The sequence below is a fragment of the Nannobrachium achirus genome, assembly GCF_963921795.1.
Source record: "Nannobrachium achirus genome assembly, chromosome: 7".
NCBI classification, from domain to species: Eukaryota; Metazoa; Chordata; class Actinopteri; order Myctophiformes; family Myctophidae; genus Nannobrachium; species Nannobrachium achirus.
The window spans coordinates 16500223-16523683 of NC_137816.1; the positions used below are offsets into that span (position 1 = coordinate 16500223).

The window sequence follows — 23461 nt, forward strand, 5'->3', positions numbered from 1 at the left end:
TTACTGTCAATATTCCAGGATGACCTCCCACTTGGGTAATGACGCCCCCTGGCGATCATTCAGAGAAACTACTTCAGCTCCCGTACTAACGTAGGTAGGAAGGGCCTGTCACTCAAACCGGAGTGACCCGCCTCCAGGCTATATAAACCCCCGGAGGCGGAAGTAACATCCTCTTTTCACTCTCTGCGATATCACATTCAGATAAGTTGAAACTCAGCCTTTGTATTATTATTCTTCGCGCATTAGCCTAAAGCGGTGGCATTGGAGTCGCCCACTGGCGAGTGTTGAATTAACCCGTACTTAAGAATACTTATTCTTGTTCCGTCCTAAATCGACGGTTATTTCCTTTTATAACAAAGGATTATTACTGCTTGTTCAGGCCTCCGCCGAAGCAAGCGTGGCATAGCATTAGCCGTTAGCTTGTTAGCTCGTCTGCTATTGTTAACGTTAGCTACACTGCTTAACGCTTGTTCAGGCCCTGCCCGAATCAAGCGTGGCCTAGCCTTAGCCGTTAGCTTGTTAGCTCGTCTGCTTCTGGTTAACTCTATCTACAGTGCTTCGCCATGGATCCTCTGGCCTTCCTGCCGAGGCAATGTCCAGGCTGTCCAGGACTCATCGACGGACAGGATCTTCACCATCTCTGTGTCGGCTGCATGGGCGTTGCACACGCCTTCTCTGCACTGAGTCCTCAGGGGAGAGCAGGACCTTTCTGTGACTGCTGCGTGGCCTACGACCACGATGTACTGATACACCGGTTCTTCCTAGCCAGGGCAGGCCTCGGGGCCTGCGCTCCACCAGGTGGGTCCACTGCTCTCAACCCCACAGCCCAGTCTTTCCTTCCCCAGGCGGCCCGCACCGTTGGTCAAGGTGCGGCGCTGCCCTCCGGAGATCCGCTTGGCAACCAGCGCGCCATTCCAAGTCAAGATGGCGCCGTGCTACATGAGACACCGCCTGCCGCGCAACCGACCGCAGCTAGCTCCACTGTCACTGGAGCTGGCGGGTCTGGTGAAGTCGCCGCTAAGAAGGCGACCAAGAAGGCTAACACCCAGACGAAATCTCCGGTAGCCTTTTCCCCTTCGGGCGCGGTGCCCAAAAAGAAACGCTTGGATGTGACCGTCGGGGACGTCCCCCTCGACGTGAGCATCACCAAAACAGTCCAGACCTTCAGGCGAGAGTCGGACCTGAGCTCCTGTCAGAGCGAGGGTTCTGGTTCTGAATACTCTGGATACACGGCCGAGGAGGAGGAGGACTCCGTCGAGGACGAGGGTTCTCGACTCACGGTCACTGTGAAAGGTAATGCCCCTGCGGCTCCAGCACGTCAACTGGACGCCGCAGGGAGCTCCCAGGCCTCCTCAGGCACCACTGCCCCTCCACCCGCCAGTCAAGCGAGTGAAGCGGGAGCAGAGGACGTCGATTCTGCAGCAGAAATGCTGGATCATCTCACAGTCTACATGAGAGCTCTGGCCAGAGTTGGAGAGGAGTTGCCACCTCCTCTCCCCTCTGAAGAGGCCGAGGATGATGATGAAATGCCCGGGCAGGAGCCTTCGGTTCCCGCCCCGTATGTCCTCTCCAGGCTGCCGCTGGTGAAAGGTTTCACCAAGGCCCTCCATTCCTCATGGAAGACACATAAAGACCCCAGGAAGCTGCCTTTTTCTGTGTTGGATTTGGTGGGCGGTGCGGAGGCAGGCATGTCCACCTGCCCTAACCTGGACCACCTGTTGGCACAATCTTTTCTGAGTTCCGTCAGACCCCAGTACAAAGATGTAGGCACGGCTAAAAACGGGCCGTTTGTTGGCCCCGTCGGCACCAACCCGCCGGGGTTCACTGTCCTGGAGGACAAGCTGCAGTCGGACAGGGCTCGTAACGCCTACCGGTCCGCTGCTCTGGCCGCTAAGGACCTAAATCTGATCCAGCTCTTGCTCGCTTCCACCAAGGACCTGGTCAAAGGTCTGCCCACGGGGGAGCACACAGCTGAACTGAACACTCTATTTGACATCATGCTGAAGGTCAATTGGCATGCGGTTAAGTGGATGGGCAGGTCCATGGACTACAACCTCCAGTCTGAGAGAGCCCGCTGGCTCGACTATGTCGACCTCGAGCCTAAGAGGGACGTGGGCGAGAAGCCTCTAGGTCCTCGCGGGGAGATGTACAAGTCTCTCATAAACATGGAGAACAGTCCCACCACCCTCATGGGTGGGGGCTTGGAGCTGCTGCAGGGTAGAGTTACCTTCTTCAAGGCGGCTAAGGACATCGTCGAGTCCACCACAGTGCCACAGGATGAACCGCAGCAAGCTAGGAGGACGTCCCGCTCCTCCCGCGCCAAGGAAAGGGGCCGCTCTGCTTCTTTTAAGAAGCACTCGTCTTCCTCCAGGGGAGCCTCTGCAGCCAGGGCGCCTGACAGGCCCCGCAGCAAGGCTGTGGTTCCCGAGCGCGCTCAGCCGCGCCGCCCGTCCAAGGATGGCAGGCAGCAGTCTTCATACCGCGGTGGCCGCGGTAGGGGACAGCGCAAATGACACTCTGAAGAGGGGAATTGTGCTGGGGCGGGGGTCCGAGGTGTCTCTCGGTTCCCCTCCCCCCAAACGAGGGCGTTTTTCGGTACCCCGTGTCGGGGAAATGAAAATGTTAATTTTGATGCCTCCTGTGTCGGCAATAAACATGTTGAAAGAACAAAGTCTGTCTCTGTCCAACTCTCTCGCACTAGCACAGACGACCCCATCGTGCATGCCTCCTGTAGTAATGATGAAGTCCTGTCAGGACTCGATAATCAATCACAGGTTTTATCAGAAACCAGTAATGTTAATGTCAAACAATTATGTGGTTCCTCAAGCGCGCGAGTGGGATATCCCTCGCGTCGACAATATGAATCCTTTATGCATGCCTCCTGTAAGAATGATGGAGTCCCGTCAGGACTCTTTAATCAGTCAGAGGTTTTATCAGCAACCAGTAATGTTAACGTCAAACAATTATATGGTTCCTCATGCGCGCGAGTGGATTTTCCCTCGCGTGAGCGATGCTATGAATTTAACCTTGAGTCAGAAATTCTGTCGGCCTACTATGAGCCCGGGTCAAGGGACAAGCATAAAGGCCTTAGAGCAGGTATTAAACGTAAAAGTTCCTCTCCTGTCAGGGGAGAATGCTTTAGTTGTGGGCGAGTCTGTTTATCAGTCGAATCGCTTTGCTCTTCCTGTCGCTCTATCGAGCCAAAACCGAACGCTTCCGGTTTCACCGGATACGGATTCGCTAGCTCCCCGCTTCCGGTCCGGCCGCAAAAGAGCTCCGCTAGTCAAGCGGTACAATCGGAAGGTGTTCCCACCTTGCGGCCTATTGAACCCCTGCGCTCCGCATCCGGGTGTTCCGGATACGGATACGCAGGTTCCCCACTTCCGGTCCCGCCGCAAAATAGCTCCGCTAGTCAAGCGGTACAACCAGAAGGTGTTTCCGCCATGCGGCCTATTGAACCCTTGCGCTCCGCATCCGGTCGTCCCGGATACGGATACGCAGGTTCCCCACTTCCGGTCCGGCCGCCAAAAAGCTCCGCCGTCACGGAAGCACAGTGGTGGGGTTTCTCTCGCTCAAAACACGCTAGCACGCTGTGCGCGCCAGTGGAAGTTATGCAACCCGAGCCATTGGGTATTTCGAACGATAACCAGGGGTTACAGGTTACAGTTCGCAGACATACCCCCGCTTTCGAGCAGGGTTATTCATACCAGAGCACGTGGTTTAAAAGCAAGTCTTTTGAGGGAAGAGATCAGCTCATTGCTAAGCAAGGGTGCTATAGTGGAGCTGGACAGGACCCAATCCCGCATGGGATTTTGGAGCCGTTATTTCCTGGTGCCCAAAAAGGGGGGGGGGCTACGTCCCATCCTGGACCTAAAGGCACTAAACGTGTACCTGAAGAAGTACGTTTTCAGGATGCTAACAGTACCCACCATGTTACGGTCGGTCAGGCAAGGGGATTTCCACTGTTCAGTGGATCTGAAGGATGCTTATCAGCACGTCCAGATTTATTCCCCACACAGGAAATTCCTTCGGTTCGCCTTCGAGGGTCGCCTGTACGAGTATACAGTACTCCCTTTCGGTCTGTCACTGAGCCCGAGGGTTTTCGTGAAAGTGACCGAAGCAGCCATCGCCCCGCTGAGACGGCAGGGCGTCAGGTTGGCGACGTACATCGACGATTGGATGATTTCAGCGAGCTCCGCCCACGAAGTGGCGCGTCACACACAAGTGGTTTTGGCTCACCTGAAGGCCTTAGGTTTCATAGTCAACCACGGCAAGAGCATGCTGACTCCAGCAAGTCGTCTTACATTCATTGGGGTCCTTCTGGACTCATCCGACATGTCGGCCCGTCTCTCAGAGGAGAGGGTGGACAGGTTTCGGGAATGTCTCGACTCCTTTCAAGTGGGCCAGGAGGTCACTTACAGGAGTTGCATGGTACTGACGGGAATGATGGCTTCCGCAGTACATCTGTTGCGTTTGGGCAGGTTTCATATGAGACCTTTTCAAAGATGGATGTTATCCCTCGGGATCCCGCCCTCCTTGAAGTACAAGAAGGTTACGGTTTCCCCTTCCTGCGCGATCGCCCTGTCTCCGTGGCTGGGGGAGGGGTTCCTCACCAGCGGAGTCTCGATTGGCGAGGTGGTTTCCCACAAGTCGATCACGACAGACGCCAGTCTCAGTGGATGGGGAGCCACTTTCGAGGGGCGCACAGCGCAGGGGCTTTGGCCTCTGGAGATGAGGGGTCGTCACATCAACTATTTGGAGTTGATGGCTATACTCCTGGCGCTCAAGCATTTCGAGCCTTGGATTTTGCATTGTCACGTCCTGGTCAGGACAGACAATACGACGGCCATGTTTTATGTCAACAAACAGGGGGGCCTGTCGTCGTTGCCACTGGACCGTCTGGCTCGAGAATTGACGGTTTGGTGCTTGTCGCGCCTCAAGTCGATCAGGGCCTCACACGTCCCAGGTCTCCTCAACAGCGGAGCAGATCTCCTGTCCAGGGGAGGTCCTCGCTACGAGGATTGGTCTCTCCACCCCAGGGTGGTGAGCCAGATTTTTCGCAAGTTTGGTCAGCCAGTGGCGGACCTGTTTGCGTCAGCGGAGAATACGAAGTGTCCGTTGTTCTTCGCGGTGAAGGGCAGTCCTCCCTTGGGGTTGGACGCCTTAGCGCACACGTGGCCGAGAGGTCTACTGTACGCGTTTCCCCCCTTCGACTTAATCCGACCCACTCTGGAGAGAGTCAGGAGGTTCGGTCTGGAGATGCTCCTGGTGGCTCCCTACAAGGGCACGTGGAGATCGGCGATCGCCCCTCTCCTTTGCGAACCGGGTTGGCAGCTGCCTCAGTGCAGGGACCTGTTGAGTCAGGCCAGGGGGGAGATCTTCCACCAAGGCCTGCAGGTCCTAGACCTGTGGGTTTGGCACGTGAAAGGTTAAACCTGCTGGCAGCCGGTTTTTCTTCTGAAGTGGTTGATACCATTCAGAGTGCTAAGGCGCCCTCTACGAGGGCGTCTTATGATGGAAGGTGGAATGCCTTTGAGGACTGGTGTGAGTCGCGTGTTCCACCTGTGGTGGCTCATGTGGCGTCAGCCCAGGAAATTCTGGAATTTATGCAGAACCGCTTGAGAAGTGGTCTAGCATTTTCTACCCTTAGGGGGTATTTGGCGGCTATTAATGCCTGTCACCTGGGGGTGGCGGGCAAGGCACCTTCTAAAGTCCCGGAGGTCATCAAGTTCATGCAAGGAGTTGAACGTTTGAGGCCGGTGACTAGGTCTTTGTTCCCAGTTTGGGATCTGCAGGTGGTTCTAGGGGGCCTATGTCGGGCTCCCTTTGAGCCGCTTGTAGGGATGCCTTTGAAACTTTTGAGTTTCAAGACGGCTCTTTTGCTGGCTTTGGCCACGGCTAAAAGAGTTGGTGACCTGCAAGCTCTCTCGGTGTCTGCGGAGTGCATGCAGTTTATGAACAATGGTCTCAAGGTGTTGCTCAAGCCTCATCTTAAGTTTGTTCCTAAGAACATGGTGGTTCCTAAGGAGCCTGTTGTTCTTCTGGCTTTTCATCCTCCTCCGTTTGTCTCGGCGGAGGATGAACGGCTGAATTGCCTTTGTCCTGTCAGGGCATTGAAGGCCTAATGTGACAGGACTGCTGGTTCTAGAGCTTCTTCTCAGCTCTTTGTAGAAATGGGCAATGTTCTTGTCAGAAAGCCGGTGTCTAGACCCACTCTTTCGAGGTGGATTGTGGATGCTATTAGGCTGGCTTACTCTAGTGCGGGTGTGGAAGTGCCGGCGGCACTTAAAGCCCATAGCACTAGAGGTGTGGCTACTTCGTGGGCACTGGCAAAGGGAGTCTCCGTTCAGGAGATTTGTGTTTCGGCGAATTGGTCTTCGCCTTCTACCTTTGCAGCCTACTATCACCTGGATATCGAATCCTCTTCGCTAGCGCATTCGGTTCTGGGTGCAGTTGCCTCCTCTACGTCATAGAGGAGTCGGATCTTCCCCTCCCACAGGTGGGCATGTAGCCACCTGGGGTACTTTGGGGGGACCCTGTGTTTTCCTTATAGTGTGTCTTACTTATAAGGCGGACTTGTCCTTTTCATTTAGTTGAATGAGGCGGACTTCGGTCTGTCAGGGTCTCTCTTTATTTTCTCATGCCTTCACACCCAGGTCCGGTGGGCCTGGGACCTTCTGGGTGATGGGTCACGCCCGTTGGGGCTGTGCTCACCCGTATGAGGGGTGTGTGGGGGTATGAGAGTAGGTTGTGGCTTAGAGGGGAGTTTAAGAATCCCAAGTGGGAGGTCATCCTGGAATATTGACAGTAAACGGTAGGTTCCGTACGGAACCATTGTTTACTTAGATATGGAAGGATGACCTCCCACGTAATGCCCCTCTGTTTCACTGAATGTGGCAGAGAGTGGTATTAAGAGGATGTTACTTCCGCCTCCGGGGGTTTATATAGCCTGGAGGCGGGTCACTCCGGTTTGAGTGACAGGCCCTTCCTACCTACGTTAGTACGGGAGCTGAAGTAGTTTCTCTGAATGATCGCCAGGGGGCGTCATTACCCAAGTGGGAGGTCATCCTTCCATATCTAAGTAAACAATGGTTCCGTACGGAACCTACCGTTTCAAACAGCAAATAAAGTCGGTGTAAACCTCTAACTAGGAGACAGATGGTTTCATGTTCCAGTCACTCTACTATGATGATGTGTACACACAAACACACACGCATGCACCAAAAACAATGCCACACAAAAACGTAATAATATACACATACCCACATACACTAATTGACTCGCATACATTTAGACAAACACACACACACACACACACACACACACACACACACACACACACACACACACACACACACACACACACACACACACACACACACACACACACACACACACACACACACACACACACACACACACACACACACACACACACACAATTTCACAGGGATAGAATGAAGCAGTAATCAAACGGGACTCCCGTAATCATTCTAAATATAGTCCCCATATGCACAGCCGATTTCCTTCTATCTTTGTCATTCTTGTGCTGTTTCCTCTCGGTGTGTCTAGGAGATATCACACAGCCCATAATATCATGAAAGTGCAATTAACCAAAAGTTGTGCATATCGTGTTGTGGTTGCTAGGCAACTGTCACTGGTCATAGCAGCAGCATACCAGCTTTAGTTAGTTTGCTAATGTTGGCTTCAAGTCACACTATAGCAGCCACCACAGTATTAGAGTGATGTAAAATATAAAAATGTTTAAAAAATCTATAAATACTCTAGCAACCCATATAAGTATACATATAAAGCATCACCAGTTCATATGTGAATTCATATATGAATGTATGTCGTACATCTATTGCCAATGAATATAATGATTGTGTGTGTGTGTGCTGTGTATATATATATATATATATATATATATAGACTATCAACACAACAGCTTGAATACAGTATATGTACAATGTCAACAGGCTTCAACAATGAATATATGAGTGAATTTTATTAAGTACGTTCCTAATCAGTAGCATACGCAGTAAAAGTCCTCTGTGTTAATTCATCCATTTGCTACTCTGAGAGTGTAGAAAGGCAACCAAACGGACCATTACGTTACATTTGCTACTCTGAGAGTGTAGAAAGGCAACCAAACGGACCATTACGTTACATTTGCTACTCTGAGAGTGTAGAAAGGCAACCAAACGGACCATTACGTTACATTTGCTACTCTGAGAGTGTAGAAAGGCAACCAAACGGACCATTACGTTACATTGAGAGTGTAGAAAGGCAACCAAACGGACCATTACGTTACATTTGCTACTCTGAGAGTGTAGAAAGGCAACCAAACGGACCATTACGTTACATTTGCTACTCTGAGAGTGTAGAAAGGCAACCAAACGGACCATTACGTTACATTGAGAGTGTAGAAAGGCAACCAAACGGACCATTACGTTACATTTGCCAACTCAGAGTTAAATGAACACTGAGGATTTTCCTGTGCAGAGTCATGTCCTTGATCCTGGCTAGCTGTGTGTTCTCTGCTGGTCCCATGAGAGTAGCTCCTGGCTAGCCAAACGCTGAAGAGGATTCCAAAATAACATTTGATGTTTTTTTTTTTTTTACTTAGTCATTGGGTCAGACTCCTGGGTCAGACTCCAACAAAAACAAAAAACAAAAACAGCAGCAACAACAACAATGCTCTGGTTGATTTCAGGATCGATGCAATGCTAGTCTTGACCAAAAACTCCTACTAGTACCGGTACTTGTCTATTCCCGAAGGTTTCTAAAGTTCTCCATCTGTTTGTTTTGCCGTGAATACTCTAGACATTCGTCTGGAGATTTGTGCATCTCTTATTATTGCACAGTTTTCCCCCCCCACTGCCACCCAATGTCACGGCTTCTATTCTTTCCTTCCTGCCTCCACTTCTCCTCCTCTTCCTCTCTCTCCCTCTCTCTCTCATTCACTATCTCCCTCTTCTTTCCTTCTGCTACCCCCATGTGTCTCCTCCTCCTCTGTTCTTTCCACCAGCCATTTACATTTGTTCTGTCAATAGTTTGTTTGTTCCTCCACTCATTAAATCCTCCCTTAAGTTCCAACTTCTCATGCCCCTCTCCTCTTCCTCTTACCTACACACTGTAGCAAAACATACATACTACATAATGTAGTTAATTGAACACTCAAACAAATCCATATAAGAGTTTTTCTTTTCACTCTCAGAATTCAATCGACACTCTACAGAGTGTGCTGTGTATAGTCTCAGCATTAGTTTTTCACCATGTGTCTCTTGATGCACAGAATACACACATATTATGGACCACATACTGTAGTTTGTGGTTGGTTTTGTATAATGATGAAACAGTTTATGGTTTGTTTTGTATAGGAAAGGACGAGGCAATAAGGATGAGCAGAAGAGTAGTGGAGAGATGAGTGATATGGCTGAGGGAGAAGAGAGAATAAGAGCATGGAACAGAAAAGATGGACATAAAAGAGAGCTGAACAGAAAAGAAGAAAGTTGGACAGAAAATGGAGGTGACAAGAAAATAATGAATAAATAATAAAGAACAAAACATGAGAGTAGGAAATGGGGGTGGGGGGGGGGGGGGCTCCTCTCCTCCTCCCATCCCTTCTGTTGCCTTATTACCTTTCTTCCTTCATCTCTCAGTCTCCTCCTCTCTATTCTACCTCTCTCTTCACTCCCCACCATTCAAGTCACTCACTTCCTCACTTCCCCTCTCTCTCTCTCTCTCTCTCTCTCTGTCTCTCTCTCTCTCTCTCTCTCCCTCTCTCTCTCTTAGTAGTGTCTCTGCCAGCTCGCTGTTTCTTTTTTCTTTTTTTGTCTTTTTTTTCAGTTCAAAGCCTCAGCAGCTGCAGGAGCCAGCAGGAGATTTTGCTGTTTGTGGGAAACAGTGGCAGCACAGATCTCAGGAAACATTCCCTTTTACTGTACTAGACCGCGCTAAACTCTAACTACGGGCCACTCTATTTCATTTCATTTTCTATTTTATACGCCTTTATTTCTCTTCTCGGTTTGTGGGACTGCTGGCGGGAAGGATGTCAGACATAATACACTCCAACACAACACTGGTACTGTTGTTGAAGTCTCACGGAACCATGTTTCACTCTGATCAGTCACTTACTGAAAGAGCTGTTTAAGTTAGACCTACATAGTCAGGGGCAAGCCCCCTCCCTGTTGAAATGCTAGCTGCTGTACTGGGGATATATACAGTAGACTTATTGGATTGAAGATATTGTGGGATTCCTGGAATGTTATATGTGAATAGTGATGCATTCAGACTACCTGTGGTGTGTCAACAACATACTTGTGAAATTCTAATGAGTTTTTACGCTGCCATGTGTGTACTCGTATGCGGAATGTAACTGGGAAATTGGAATGGGAGTTTTCAGCCACCAAAGGATTTTCTGATAAATGTCAACACTGATAGGCTACCACCTGCACTCCCAAACCAACAGGCTGGGATGAGTCTCACAAATGAACACCCACAGTAATAGGCTCTGTGCACAGCAGCCACATTGGCAAGAAATCGGGCCCCTTCATAGGTGTTACCAATGATACTAATTAAGGCTCTGTTCCATTCTGGTCAAACAGAGTCAGGGTGCTGATATTGTGCATTTTGGCTCATTGGAAAAACTCTACTTCAAAGTGTCCTTGATGGAGTTCAAAATGTTCCCTTAGGTGTCTTTAACTCTAAGATTATACAAATAGAACCACATCCATTTGGTTCTATTTGTGCACTCTTAACATAACGGAAGCCAAGGTTTCTAACATTTCTAGCTGTTGCTGCTGCCGTTGTTCACTTACGCTTTATTTTGAAGAGCCTCGGAAGCTTCGTGCGTGTGCACATGAGTGTCCACTGACGATTGAGGAAGATAATCCATTTGTTTACAAACGCTTGCGAAACTAAAATCCAAACCGGGGCCGACCATCGCGGTAAAGTGTCGCCGTGAAAACAGGCAGATCTCTGCTTCCCTGGCGTTCTTTGCACCTTATTCATAGATAAAGCTGTTTTTATGTTTCAGCATAGAATGGAAGTGTATGCAGCCTAGATCCTCCATTTTGTTTCTGTGCGAGCCACGGTATGACGTATGGACCAGGGTCTTTTACAGGGCACATAGCATGCGCGCAGCTGCACGCTGCACAGTTAACCCTTTATGTCGTTCCTCAACGGGATAACTGACCTCCAGTGGCCGTATCCCGTTACTGAACGAGTTTGGCTCCTTGGGTGTTAAGAGTTATGATGATCCTTGAAATTAGGAAGTTTGAGAACCACTGTCCTACACTAAATGGAACAGAGCCTTCATTATTACCATTGGGAAGTAAGGCAGGGAGACAGCGCTGATGAAGGCCTAAACGCCGAAACGCGTGCGTTGTTGCTGGCTGCTCTGAAGCGTACCATGCCCACCAGGGACGTGCTGGGCCCCTGATTCAGCCCGGGAAAAAGAGTTGGAGAGGCCCTCATTGCGCACTATAGAGAGAGATCTCTCTCTATAACGCTGCTGCTACTTTGCCATTTCAGATCATGACAAGTGACATTTTGAGTTAAATTTTGTCGTTGTCGGGTGGAAACCTTGTATGTCCAAAACCGTTTGTTTTGTATTTATCATTTTAAAAATGATTTAAACTAGTGAAAACAGCCGATCTACAAGCACACAACGCCTCGCGGTGCGAGGCGTTGTGTGCTTGTAGATCTGCTGTTTTCACTACTTTTGTGCAACAGCCTTGTATGGTGAAGCAGGGCTTTGCGTTGCGAAAGAGATACAAGGTTTCTGCCCGACAGTGACGATTTACTTTGTTGGTCGCCCAGCCCCCAAAATGGAACGAAGGCCTTTCTATTCATTTTATTTTGATTTTTTTCTTAATGAACCGGCCGTTCGGGAGTTGTCCCGCTTTTCCCAATGGCTAGCACGTCCCTGATGCCGACCTTAATATAAAATAAAAAGTGCCATAAAGGGACTGTTCCGTGAGTGCTGGTGTTCTCTGCCCAATGTCTTTCCAATATGGCTGCTGTGCATAGAGCCTATTGCCTTTAAAATCCACACATGTCTTCACTCTCTTCACTTTATCACTCTGCTTTTTTCCAGTATTGTTGAATAGTGTATTAGAAGTGTTTTTGTCTGTGTGTGTGAAGACAACCTGGCCTTGGGTGCATCTTTTATGTCATGGTCAGTTCAAGGCCAGTCACTCACACATTAATATAACGTCTCTGTCGGCTGGAAACCTCATAAGTGCAAAACAGTTAAGATTCAGGATTCAAATAAAAAAAATTAGAAAAAGTAGCAGATCTACAAGCTCAAAACGTGTCGTCTTTCGAGCTTGTATATCTGCTATTTGTAATACTTTTGTGTGACATTGCTGCAGTATGATCAAGTAGGGGCATTCATTTATTACTAAAATATAAAATATGGATAGAAGAGGTTTCTGCGCGACAGCAACAATGAGACTTCCTGGTTCTGTGTCTTACCCCTACAGCTGGGTTTAGTCTGGTTCCAGGAGCCATCCTTGCCACAGAGCAGGTTGCTGCGTCCTGGTCCGGGAGGCTCCATGATGTGGCCAGGGTTGCATCGGTACGTCACCGTGCGGTTGAAGGTGAAGTCACTTCCCAAATAGATGCCGTTGGCTATCGGACCAGGGTCACCACAGCCGATGACTACAAAAGTGTGAGGGGGGAAAGGGTGGGTGACGAGGTTAGGAGTGGAGAGACAGTGGAGGGAGATATTTCCAACAAGTCAAGCAGATTATGCAGAAATATAGTCATTTACTTTTAAGTTCATTTCAGAGAGTGGGTTACGCTTGGGGCCCGTTCACACCAAGCAGGATAACTTGAACTAGAAAGGGACACATATCTCTACCAGGCTGGGTGGCCTAACCCAGGGCTGTGTAAGTCATGAGCTGCAGCCAATGAAGCCGCGGGGGTAATAGCTGTTCTACGACATACGATTACATTTTTCACATTTGTGCCACTTTTGGCAGTGCGCTCTAAGGCGTCATAACATATGATTCCAAGTTGGGGTTGATTGGATGTCGTGTTCAATTTCTTTTTCTTTCCCTACTTTTCCCCTTTTCATCCCACTAATTTTGAGAGCCAATGACAAGCAAACAGTAAGGAATAACAAACCTCTGTTAGACACTCATTGACCCCTCGTCCCGTCTGTCCCATCCATTGAGATCAATGAACAGATGGTGCCATCGTGTGATGCTTTCAGCTATTACTTTCGTGATGTGTGACATCACATTCTCCTTATATACTGTATAACAAACATTATATGAGCATCCACACCGAGGTTCCAATTACAACAATTGGAAGACCATGTCTGTGTAAATGACACACCTTTGGTCTCTCACACACACCAGCATAATTATGCAAAAGAAAGCCTGTCATCACCTTTACAAAACAAGTAGGTCTGTATATCAACCAGAGGAAAACAGAGCTCATGATGCTGAACTTCCCAAACCCCTCACCAATACAGGTAGAATGAATCTATACACCGAACCTAACATTTCAACTACCTATGCAGCATTGTCAGTCACATTGGAGGAGCAGGTAGTGACATTACAAGCCGATTCAGCAAGGCCAGAAACACCTTACAGAGGCTTAACAATGTCTGGAAGTCGGCCCAGTACAACACCAAGTTGAGACTGTACCAGAGCTGTGTCCTATCCACCCTGCTATACGGTGCAGAATGTTGGAAGGCAACACAAATGATCTCCACAAACTGTCAACCTTTCACACCAAAGGCCTATGGAAAATGCAGAGAATATTCTGGTCCAAAACCACAACCAACCAACATCTTCTCAGTCTGGCAACAATCCTTATGATAAGGCGGTGGAATGGATCGGTTATGTCTACCGTAGAGAGCAGGACAACAAGACGTAAACGTTAAAGAGGCTGACCCAAGAACACCTAGCATAGGACAGTAGACAGGGAGGGCTAACACTGATATTGTCCTTATAATTTAGTTGTGGTGTGGAATCTGCCATTGCCTTAAGTTACAATTATTTTAAAACATTTTTATGCAAAAATTAAAGCAGCTTTGTGAGTACTGCCTAAAAAGGTTTTCTCATAAGTTTCTCATAAGAAATGCATGGAAGTGTACAATGCATTTATTTTTTGTATGGTATAATTGGAGTGCATCTCTCCACTCCAACATGTCTCCTTTCCGACATGTCTCCATTCCGACACTAACCCCATCTCTAACCCTAACCCTAAACCTTAGGCCCATGGGAGTGTCGCCACTCCGACAATGAGAAGTCAATTTCGGAGTGGCGACATGTCGGAATGGAGAGAGCCTCCCGTATAATTGATGAATTCTTGATAAATGCTTTGACATAAAGTGGAAGGTGTTAGCATAGAACAAAGTCTCAGACCACCACAACACATCTTCAGCCTATGTGTGCTTATTGGTTCTACTGCATATACCAGCATCCAACTTTTTTAGCTCATCGGCATTTTGCGGTTTCCAACTGTTCCAACATACTTTATTGTAAATTGAATTAAGATATCAGTAGTGATCTTTCCACCTCCGTCAGACTGCAGACTTCACCAAAGTCTGAAAATTAATTCCTGCAAGATATCTCTGTTAACCCCCCTCCCCTTACATCCGTCCAAACAATTTATCATCCTCAAACCACCTCCTGTATCTATCCATCTATAAATTGCAAACAACTCTGTGGTCCTGAGCATAACTTGGGCGCTGTCCGACCGAATGACAGACATGGCGCGCGTCCCAGTCGGAGGAGTGCAGTGAGTTCCCGGTTTATATCGCACCCAACTCGGGTGGTCCCAGACTCCCCGAGTAGGCTGGTGCCCATGTAGTACTAATAATTCTACAAATTCTACAAATTCTACTACACCCAGTATGTTTGTATGGCTACAACAAATAGTATTACTGTTACTACTACTACTACCAACCAATACTAAGTACTGCTAGTCCTACCTTGTTCCCAAATAATGGGACAGTTTACTATGAAACCCGGCAGATCCTGTTCTTGGGTCAGTGGGTAATGCCTCAATGTCTATAGCTGACCTGTTGTGACATAACATTGTTGACTCAATGACCAAGACAGCCTGTTCTGGCTATCATACTGTATATGGAGATCCCTGATGTCATCAATATTAAGCCCATATTTGGCAATGCCCATATATGGACGCTCCATATGGCCAAGACATGATTCATTTGCAAAACAAGACTGCTGACTATCATCACCTGGATCTCCATATATGAAGGTCACGTCACTGACCTCATCAAACCCTGGATATCCATACATGGAGACGAGTGGATCATCACCTAGCTCTCCATATATGGAGCTGGTCAATACCTCTACATCTGACCTCACAGACTCCATATATGGATATAGCTGACCTGTTCTGACATCACAGTGATGACTTGACCAGTTCAGCAGAAGGGTATACATGCCAAAGCAGCCATGTGCGCTTCTCGCTCTTAGGGCGTCTTACTGGTAAATAATAATAATACACTTCATTTGTAAAGCACCTTTCATGACATGAAATGCATGCTGGTACACATGATTAACAATAAAACAGAAAAGCAAAACGATGAGACGTTGTGAGCTTGTAGCTATTTTAACCAGGATGTGCGTGACGGTTAGAAACATCTGCCTTCACAATAAGGGTGCAGGAAGAGTGGGTACCTAAACATTGTGGGCACCTCAATGTTAAATTGGATGAAATAATTGCAGTGTGTGGTTCTATATGGGCTGTGTCAATAATTTTGACAAATAATAGCTCGCAGCAACGTCTTAAAAAATACATTAATTTGAACAGCCTAAAGTATAAAAAATGATGGATAAAAAAAAAAGAACTAAGTTAGTTCATTTTGGGGAACCATGAACTTTAGTTCAAAATGTGGAATTATGAACTATGAAAAGAACATTTTTGAAGCTGTGAACTTGTAAACTTTCCCCAACACTGGCAATAAGGATAAATAAAGCTATACTGTACATCCTACCAGTGCAGTCAGGCGGTTGTCCTGTCCACGTCCCGTTAGTAGTGCAGTGTCTGGTGGTGAGGCCGGATGTTTTGAATCCTTCCCAGCATGCATAAGCCACGGAGCTGCCAAAGGTGATGCCATCGCTGAAGACTATTCTACCCTGGGCCGGGGTGCCGGGGTTACCGCATGATACCGCTGCAGAATCATAAAATATACACAATTATTAATAATTTACTGCTGTCAATCAAGCCCTTGCTGTTGGCAGTGGTGGTAAGTATACTCAAATGCTGTACTCAAGTACAATTTTGAAGTACTGTACTTTTACTGTTATTACACATTTCTATACGTGTAGGCTACTACACTACGTTTCAGAGGCAAATAATATACAGTACTTTTTCCACCAAGTTACTTGGTTACTAAGCCCTATGTAATACTTGGGCTATTCAAAAATAGCCGATCTACAAGCTCACAACGCATTACACCGAGCTTATAGGTTAGATATTTTCGAAATAGTTTGAATTTCTTTCTTTATATTTAAGTACCGGTACTTTAACTGTAAGTATTGTATATTTGATGCCAATATTTTTGTACTTTTCCACAACAAAATGTTTGAACACAGGCCTTTTACGAGATTGCTTCTACTTCTTCCACCACTTGGATGCTGTAACGGGAGGAAAACCACAGGAAAAAGGTTGGGGGAGAAAAAGGTCCCTGAGGTAGGGAACCTGGCTAATGAGAGGTAGTTTGGTGATGTGATCCTTGGCAACATCAAGAACATTCCAGCTGTGAGCTACAGTAGCTACCGAAATGTCTGTGGCTGGTATTACATTCAGATCAATCACTGCCACAGGCAAGATAAGCAATGCGTTCAAGTGTCCCGGCCCTATCGATCCTTCTGTTACTGAAAGAAAGGCTGGATGCAAAGATAAAGCAGAGGATTCCATAAGATGATCATGGAGAGATGAAACCATTAATTACCAGGTGCTCATCAATACCTGTAGCAGCACAGTGAAACAGGCAAGAAACCTTGTATCTCCATAAATTCAACTTTCTATGTTGTTCTTTTTATTCCCGTATTAATGCCCCACATCGTCACACTACAGCGGCACACAAAAGAAGCAAAAATCGCCGCTCGGTGTGAACATCTGCTATTTTTGCTACTTTTGAACATTTTTTTAATAACATTTTTATCCCAAGATTTTGTAACCCATTTTTTCACCCAGTGCCAATTACCTAACCTGTAATCCTGGTTTCTGCTCTCCCTCTGCCGCACCAGGGGAGACAACGGACTGACCTCATGCTTCCTTCAGTGCATGAGTAGTCCAAGTTGCTTCTTTTCACCTGACAGGGGGGATTCCTCCGGTTTGGACGTAGCGCGTGGAAAGAACACGTTGTTTCAACCAGTTCCTTTCCCCTCCATCAGGCGCCCCAGCTGGCCAGGGGGAGGCATTATATAGACCAGGATTACTGCATGTTCTTTGTGAGGGTATCTACCCTAGGAGACACAGGGAGAACATGCAAACTCCACACAGAAAGGCCCTTTCGGCAACCCCACCTAGGTTGTGGGCGCTGATGACGCGGAGGAGAGAACACGCCCCCAGCGCCCACAGCGTCCCCCGGCGGAATCAAACCAGGGGCGTCAATTGGGTATGGCAGGGGTATGCAGCTGCCATACCCTGGGTCCACGTAGGAAAATAAAAGTTACTTTTAAATATAAATCCATGAATGTCTCTTTGCCTATCTGTTCTAGTTATTATGTTGTTAAATTACAGTAAAATAACTACAAATGCAAAATATAAGAAAATGGACACTTTTTAACAAGGTATTATAATTATATTCTCCACACTTGTATTCTCCCCATCTTGACAATGGTATATTCCCAGGTTCCGCTGGTCAGCTGCACAGGTGCAATGCATTATTGTTAATTGTGGCACGTTTACTAACATGTTTAGCTGCACTTGAACAACCGTTCCAGGCTGCCATATCCAGCCCAAGAAACCGTAGAAAAAATAAAATGTACTTCTTAAAATAAATGTCCGTTGCTAATGTATGGCAACACGACTGGTGTCTTGCATGCAAGACACCAGTCATGTTGCCATACCTTAGCTTTTTCTGAACTGACGCCACTGAATCAAACCCAGGACCTTCTAGCTGTGAGGCGACAGCGCTACCAACTACTCCACCGTGCCCCCACTTTTGAACATTTTAAGTGAAGGTGCTGGTTCTTCTGATACATATTTCACTGATGAAAAGTATTAACAAGAGCTTGTGCCTAAATCAGTGGTTCTCAAAGTGGGGTCTGAGTGAGGACCCCCAGGGCAGGGTCCTTGAGGGCGTTCCAGGGGTCCCCCAGCAAAAGTAGCTAATGTAGCATCACAATCATTGTAACCATTTTATCCATTTATACATTGGCTATAAAAAATAAAAGAAATAGCAGATATGCAAGCTCACGAGCTTGTACATTTTATTGAAATGTTTGGAAACATTTTTTACATAAATCTTCTCTTGTCCCTGGCACAAAGGTGGGGGTCCGGCCCGCGGCCAAATATATATCAATCTGGGGATCCTTGGCACCAAAAAGGTTTGAGAGCTAACAACTGGCCTTTATAATAATAAGCACTTTCAATCCATTTGGAACGGAGATGATCTTTTTCTGTTTTCTAAAAACTATAACACTTTGGACATACAGGGTTTCCAGCTGAGGGGCTGGCTGGCCGCTCCAGCAGCCAGAGAGTCTATCTGTGGTCTCTGGTCTGAACCAGTGATCCATCGATCTGAAGGTGCTGGCACAGCACATCCACTTAACAGGCCAGACAGGCATTAGCAACCAACCACAGCACATCTCGCTAATAGGTTCATGACAGCTGACAGGCATTAACAATCAAACACCTATTGAATGGATTCATTAGTTAGAGCCTTTAAAAGCTCTGGATTGAATGGTGTGTGTGCGTGTGTGTGCGTGGGAGCGAGAATGGCCAAGCACGAGTGATGGAAGAATGGAGTGGCGTGGATCTCGCTCTCTGTGTGTGTGTGTGTGTGTGTGTGTGTGTGTGTGTGTGTGTGTGTGTGTGTGTGTGTGTGTGTGTGTGTGTGTGTGTGTGTGTGTGTGTGTGTGTGTGTGTGTGTTGTGACATGGCACAGTGTGTCTGTGTCTGTGTTGTGGCATGGTTGTGTCAATGTGTGCACAGTATGTGTATGTTTGTGTGTGTGTGTTGTGGCATGGTTGTGTGTGTGTCTGTGTATCCGTGTGTGTTGTGGCATGGTTGTGTTTGTGTGGTGGTGGGAGGGGGGACTGTTTGTGTGCCTCCATGTGTCTCAATGATGGATGCCTCTTTCTCTCTGAATCAGCCTTAAAACACAATTAGCTTAATGAGAAACAACTCTAGAAGGTCGTAAATAAACTGAACGCACAGAAACACAAAAACACACACACACACACACACACGCGCGCAGAGCTTTAAGTAATACAGATTAACTGGTAGTGTAATAGAATAGGCATACAGTAATTGATGTGAAACATGATCTGATAGGAGCATATATTCATCTACTATTATTAATCATTACGGTTCATGCTGACTGTGAAAATGTCATTAAGAAATGGTTTGGATCTTCCCATAAACTTTAAGTGTCTGATACTATAGATAGACTGACTTTCACTGCATGTGCATTGCCCTGAAAATTCAACAGAGTAAAATCCTGATTCCTGAGTGTCAATTTCACGAGGGAGGGCGAGCTCTTCTGGCGTCCCCGATCCAGGGTCGCGTCCCCACCCCACATGGGGGACTGAGCGCCGGCAGGCCAGGAAGGCCGAGCTCTTCTCGCGGCCCGTCACACCCCGTGGCGGACCGGAGCCAGAGCAGAGATCTTCTCGTGGCTCCATCCCGTCCCGTGGCGGACCGGAACGTGAGCAGGTACCACCTAAACCTAACCTTAACTCTAACCCTAACCTGAGTAAAACTAACACTGGTGAAATGCTAACCTGCCGATGGTCCATCCCCCCCGCGGGGACGCACCCTCCCGTCCCCATGGGAGGACGCTGGTGAAATGCTAAACTGCCGACGCTGGTGAAAGCTAACCTGGTGAAATAACCTAACCTCCGTCCCCACCCGGGGTCGGGGACGCGACTCCGGGTCGGGAACGCAAGAAAAAAGATCGCTCTTGCTGAATTTCACTGAAATTAACCTGGGTTCCATTTGGTTTAATTTGTAAACTGAATTAACAGTATACTAAATAACCACTTGAACCCTCTATACTTAGTTAATTAATAGCCTACTTAGTTAACCTGCATTGGCTCTGTACTTGCTCCACTCTTTGTTTCCCCTCAACACCAAATCTCTTCACCGAAAACAGGCGATCTACAAGCTCACAAAGAGTCGCCTTGCGAAGTATCGAAAGTTCTTCCCAGATAAGAGATGCTATTGTAGGGTTCAAACGGTTAAATTAACACTCCAGAACAGTGGTTCTCAAAGTGGGGTCCCAGAGACAACCAGGGATCCTTGAGGGGGTTCTAGGCAGTCCCCAGCAAAATGATCAATAGTTAGGAACCTAGGAATAGGAATAGTTAGGAACTTAGGTAGGAACCAAATGGACCTCAAAAGGTCTGTAACTCTGAGAGTGAACAAAGTGGAAAAAATGAGGTCCACTTGGTTCCATGTGTGGCTTTTACAGTATATACCAACCTGGAGGTCGTTTAAAATTAATGGTTTTGAGAACTACTGCTCTAGAACATGGTTTTCAAAGTGGTGCCCTTGAGGGACTTCCAGGGGGTCCGTGGCTAAATTAGTTTACTGCCTCAAAATCAGCATAACCAATTTAAACCTACAGTATATACGTTATTTGTCATATCTGCCCTGTGCAACTTCAAAGCCTAAAGTCGCCATTATTTGTGTGACAGTTAATCATCATGTAAAATGTCCTAATGGTGACAGCCCTGAACATGTGTGAGCTGTGTGCAGCCTCACCTTGACAGACAGGCTGCGTGCCGCTCCAGGTCCCGTTGTGGAGGCAGGTCCTCTCGGCTGAGCCCATCAGATTGTAGCCCGCCTCGCAGCTGAAGCGCAGCAGGCTCCTGGTCTGGAAGTCCTCTCCGCCCAGGCGGACGCCATGCGGGGGCAGCCCTGGGTCTCCACACACTCCTGGTAGGACACCTGCATGGGAGACAGACTGGGACAGTTGGTGTACTGTACACACCACTGCTTCCCTAATGTACTTTCTTCAGCTCTTTTTTCTTCCACAGTCCAGTGTAATTTCATAATCCATTTGATGAAATCCTTGTTTTTTAGATTTTATTTTTATTTTCAAAAGATTGTCACACATTTTCTGAAATTATAAAAATAAGTAAACGATTTTTTTCAAATCAAAACAATTCCATAATGTAATAGTAGATAAGCTCACAATGCATTACATCGAAACATATAGTGAGTTTGTAGATCGGCTACATTCACAATTACATTATTTGTTTAATTAAGGGGTTAATTCATAAAGCATTTAAAGTTTGGGTCCTGGTGGAGATGTCAAACGTATCGTTGGGGTCTTGAGCTGCAAAGTTTGGGAGCCCCTGCTGTACCCACATACAAGCATAGAGACAAGCAGAATACACATGTACCATGCACGTAGGCACATAGGTAAACGTGCACACCTGCCTCACAGTACATTTAAGCTGCACCGTGTGTTGTCCTACAGCATTAAGGTGGGTGTTAGAATATGAGCAGCTTAAACATCCGACAGGGGGATTTGAGAATTTAAGAAGCTCTGAGAGGCAGTGAGTTCTCTTTGCATCTCAATGAGGCCTGGGGCTTCAGAGAGAGAGAGAGAGAGAGAGAGAGAGAGAGAGAGAGAGAGAGAGAGAGAGACGCTGCCGCCCTGCTGAGAGGAGAGTGTTTCAAGGCCAGCAGGGTGAAGCCTGCTGCTTTTCAGCTGGAGAGATACAGATGATGTTGAGTTTGGGTAAAATGATCGCATGCCATGTTGCGTTGGCGTCCCGTAGGGCTGCTGCTACACATCGCTTGACACCTTGAGCGACGTCCCCCGCTCTCTCTCTCCCCTGTCAGCCACTTGCCCGCCCACTTTCTAAAGAATCCACTGCGCCGCCAGGTTGTCTATCAACACTCACTCACACATAAGCTTGTACTGTACATAGTGTGTGTGTGTGTGTGTGTGTGTGTGTGTGTGTGTGTGTGTGTGTGTGTGTGTGTGTGTGTGTGTGTGTGTGTGGCTCTGCGATTCACAACCTGCGGGCCGGGGGCCAATTGTGGGAAGAAAGATTTCATTGATAATATAACATTAATTAAAGGAGCTATAGTCAACTTTTTCATTGTAGGGCCGACACTTTGTTTACATCCTAGTCTATAGACTAGAATGTAAACAAAGTGTCGGCCTGACAATGGCCAAAATTATTATTTTATCATTATTTTACGCTTTTTGTGAAAATGTTTGAATAGAAACACATATATGAAGCTGCTTTTTTTATAAAATATTTTCGAAAGATAATTTTTATTTTTATTTTAGCATCCGTTTTTCAAGAAAACGTTTACTATAGCTCCTTTAACAATATAAAACGAAAAGAAAAAAACTCTGTTAAGTGGTCCAGATTGGGGGGCCGCAAACGCTTGCAAGGACTCTGTAGTCTCTGTGGACATCTTTAAGAACAACCTAAAAATCACAACTGCTGAAACAAGAGTTTGCGGAAAGTCTTTATTTTATCCTCCGTGTCACGTGTGTATTATATCTGCTCTCTTGCTTCTTGAGATTAATTGTACAGTTTGTTATTTTAGCAGTTTTTAATGGTGTTAATACCTTATGCTGTGTTTTTAATCCTACTGTATGTAAATCACGTTGTGAGCCCTCTCTGTGAGAAGTGCCATTTAAATAAAAAGTACTTACTTATCTATTTAAGTCCTGTCTTTTACTTCATTGTACGACGGAGTCATGCTAAAATAGCCATTCTACAAACTCACAACATAATGCAAAGCATGGTGAGCTTAACCCTGTACGTAAGGCCCGAATTAATTTCTACACACACACAAAAAAAAGAAAAAGAAAAAAAACTTTCAGATGGTGTTGTAGGAGTTCTTTGGAGAGGAAAATGTAATGTTAAAAAAAAGAAAAAGAAATGTAAGGTTTTATAGCCATAATAAATCATAAATCATGCTCTAATTTACATTTGGGAGATCTTTTTCCACAATAATAACATATGTACATGTTCTAGACATGTTCTAATGATCACCAAAAAATGATTACAGGCATTTTACTATATGTTTTAGTGAGAAATAGCTTCAGTGAAAAAGTGAGATGTTGTTCCTCCAGACTCTGGACTCCAGAGATCTTGAAGTTGTGTGAATGTAAGCTTCTGTGGGGGGTATTTATATTATATGCAAATATCATGACCAATGGCATTGTAATCTATCTATAAATGCGACAAATCTCTGTCTGTCTGTATGTAATCCGCGTATCTCGAGAACCGTTCGTCCCACCGGCTTCAGATTCGGTCCT

At 46.7% G+C, this 23461-nt stretch overlaps 1 protein-coding gene across 1 annotated transcript in view; it reads right to left on the reverse strand.

Moving 5' to 3' along the window:
- The window catches only part of LOC308288605 (CUB and sushi domain-containing protein 1), an 803860-nt gene that overhangs the window by 25784 nt on the left and 754615 nt on the right, over positions 1-23461 (reverse strand). The window contains 3 exon segments of the mRNA XM_080730076.1: positions 12484-12669; positions 15989-16165; positions 20932-21117. Of these exon segments, the coding sequence (XP_080586202.1) occupies positions 12484-12669; positions 15989-16165; positions 20932-21117 (549 nt within the window).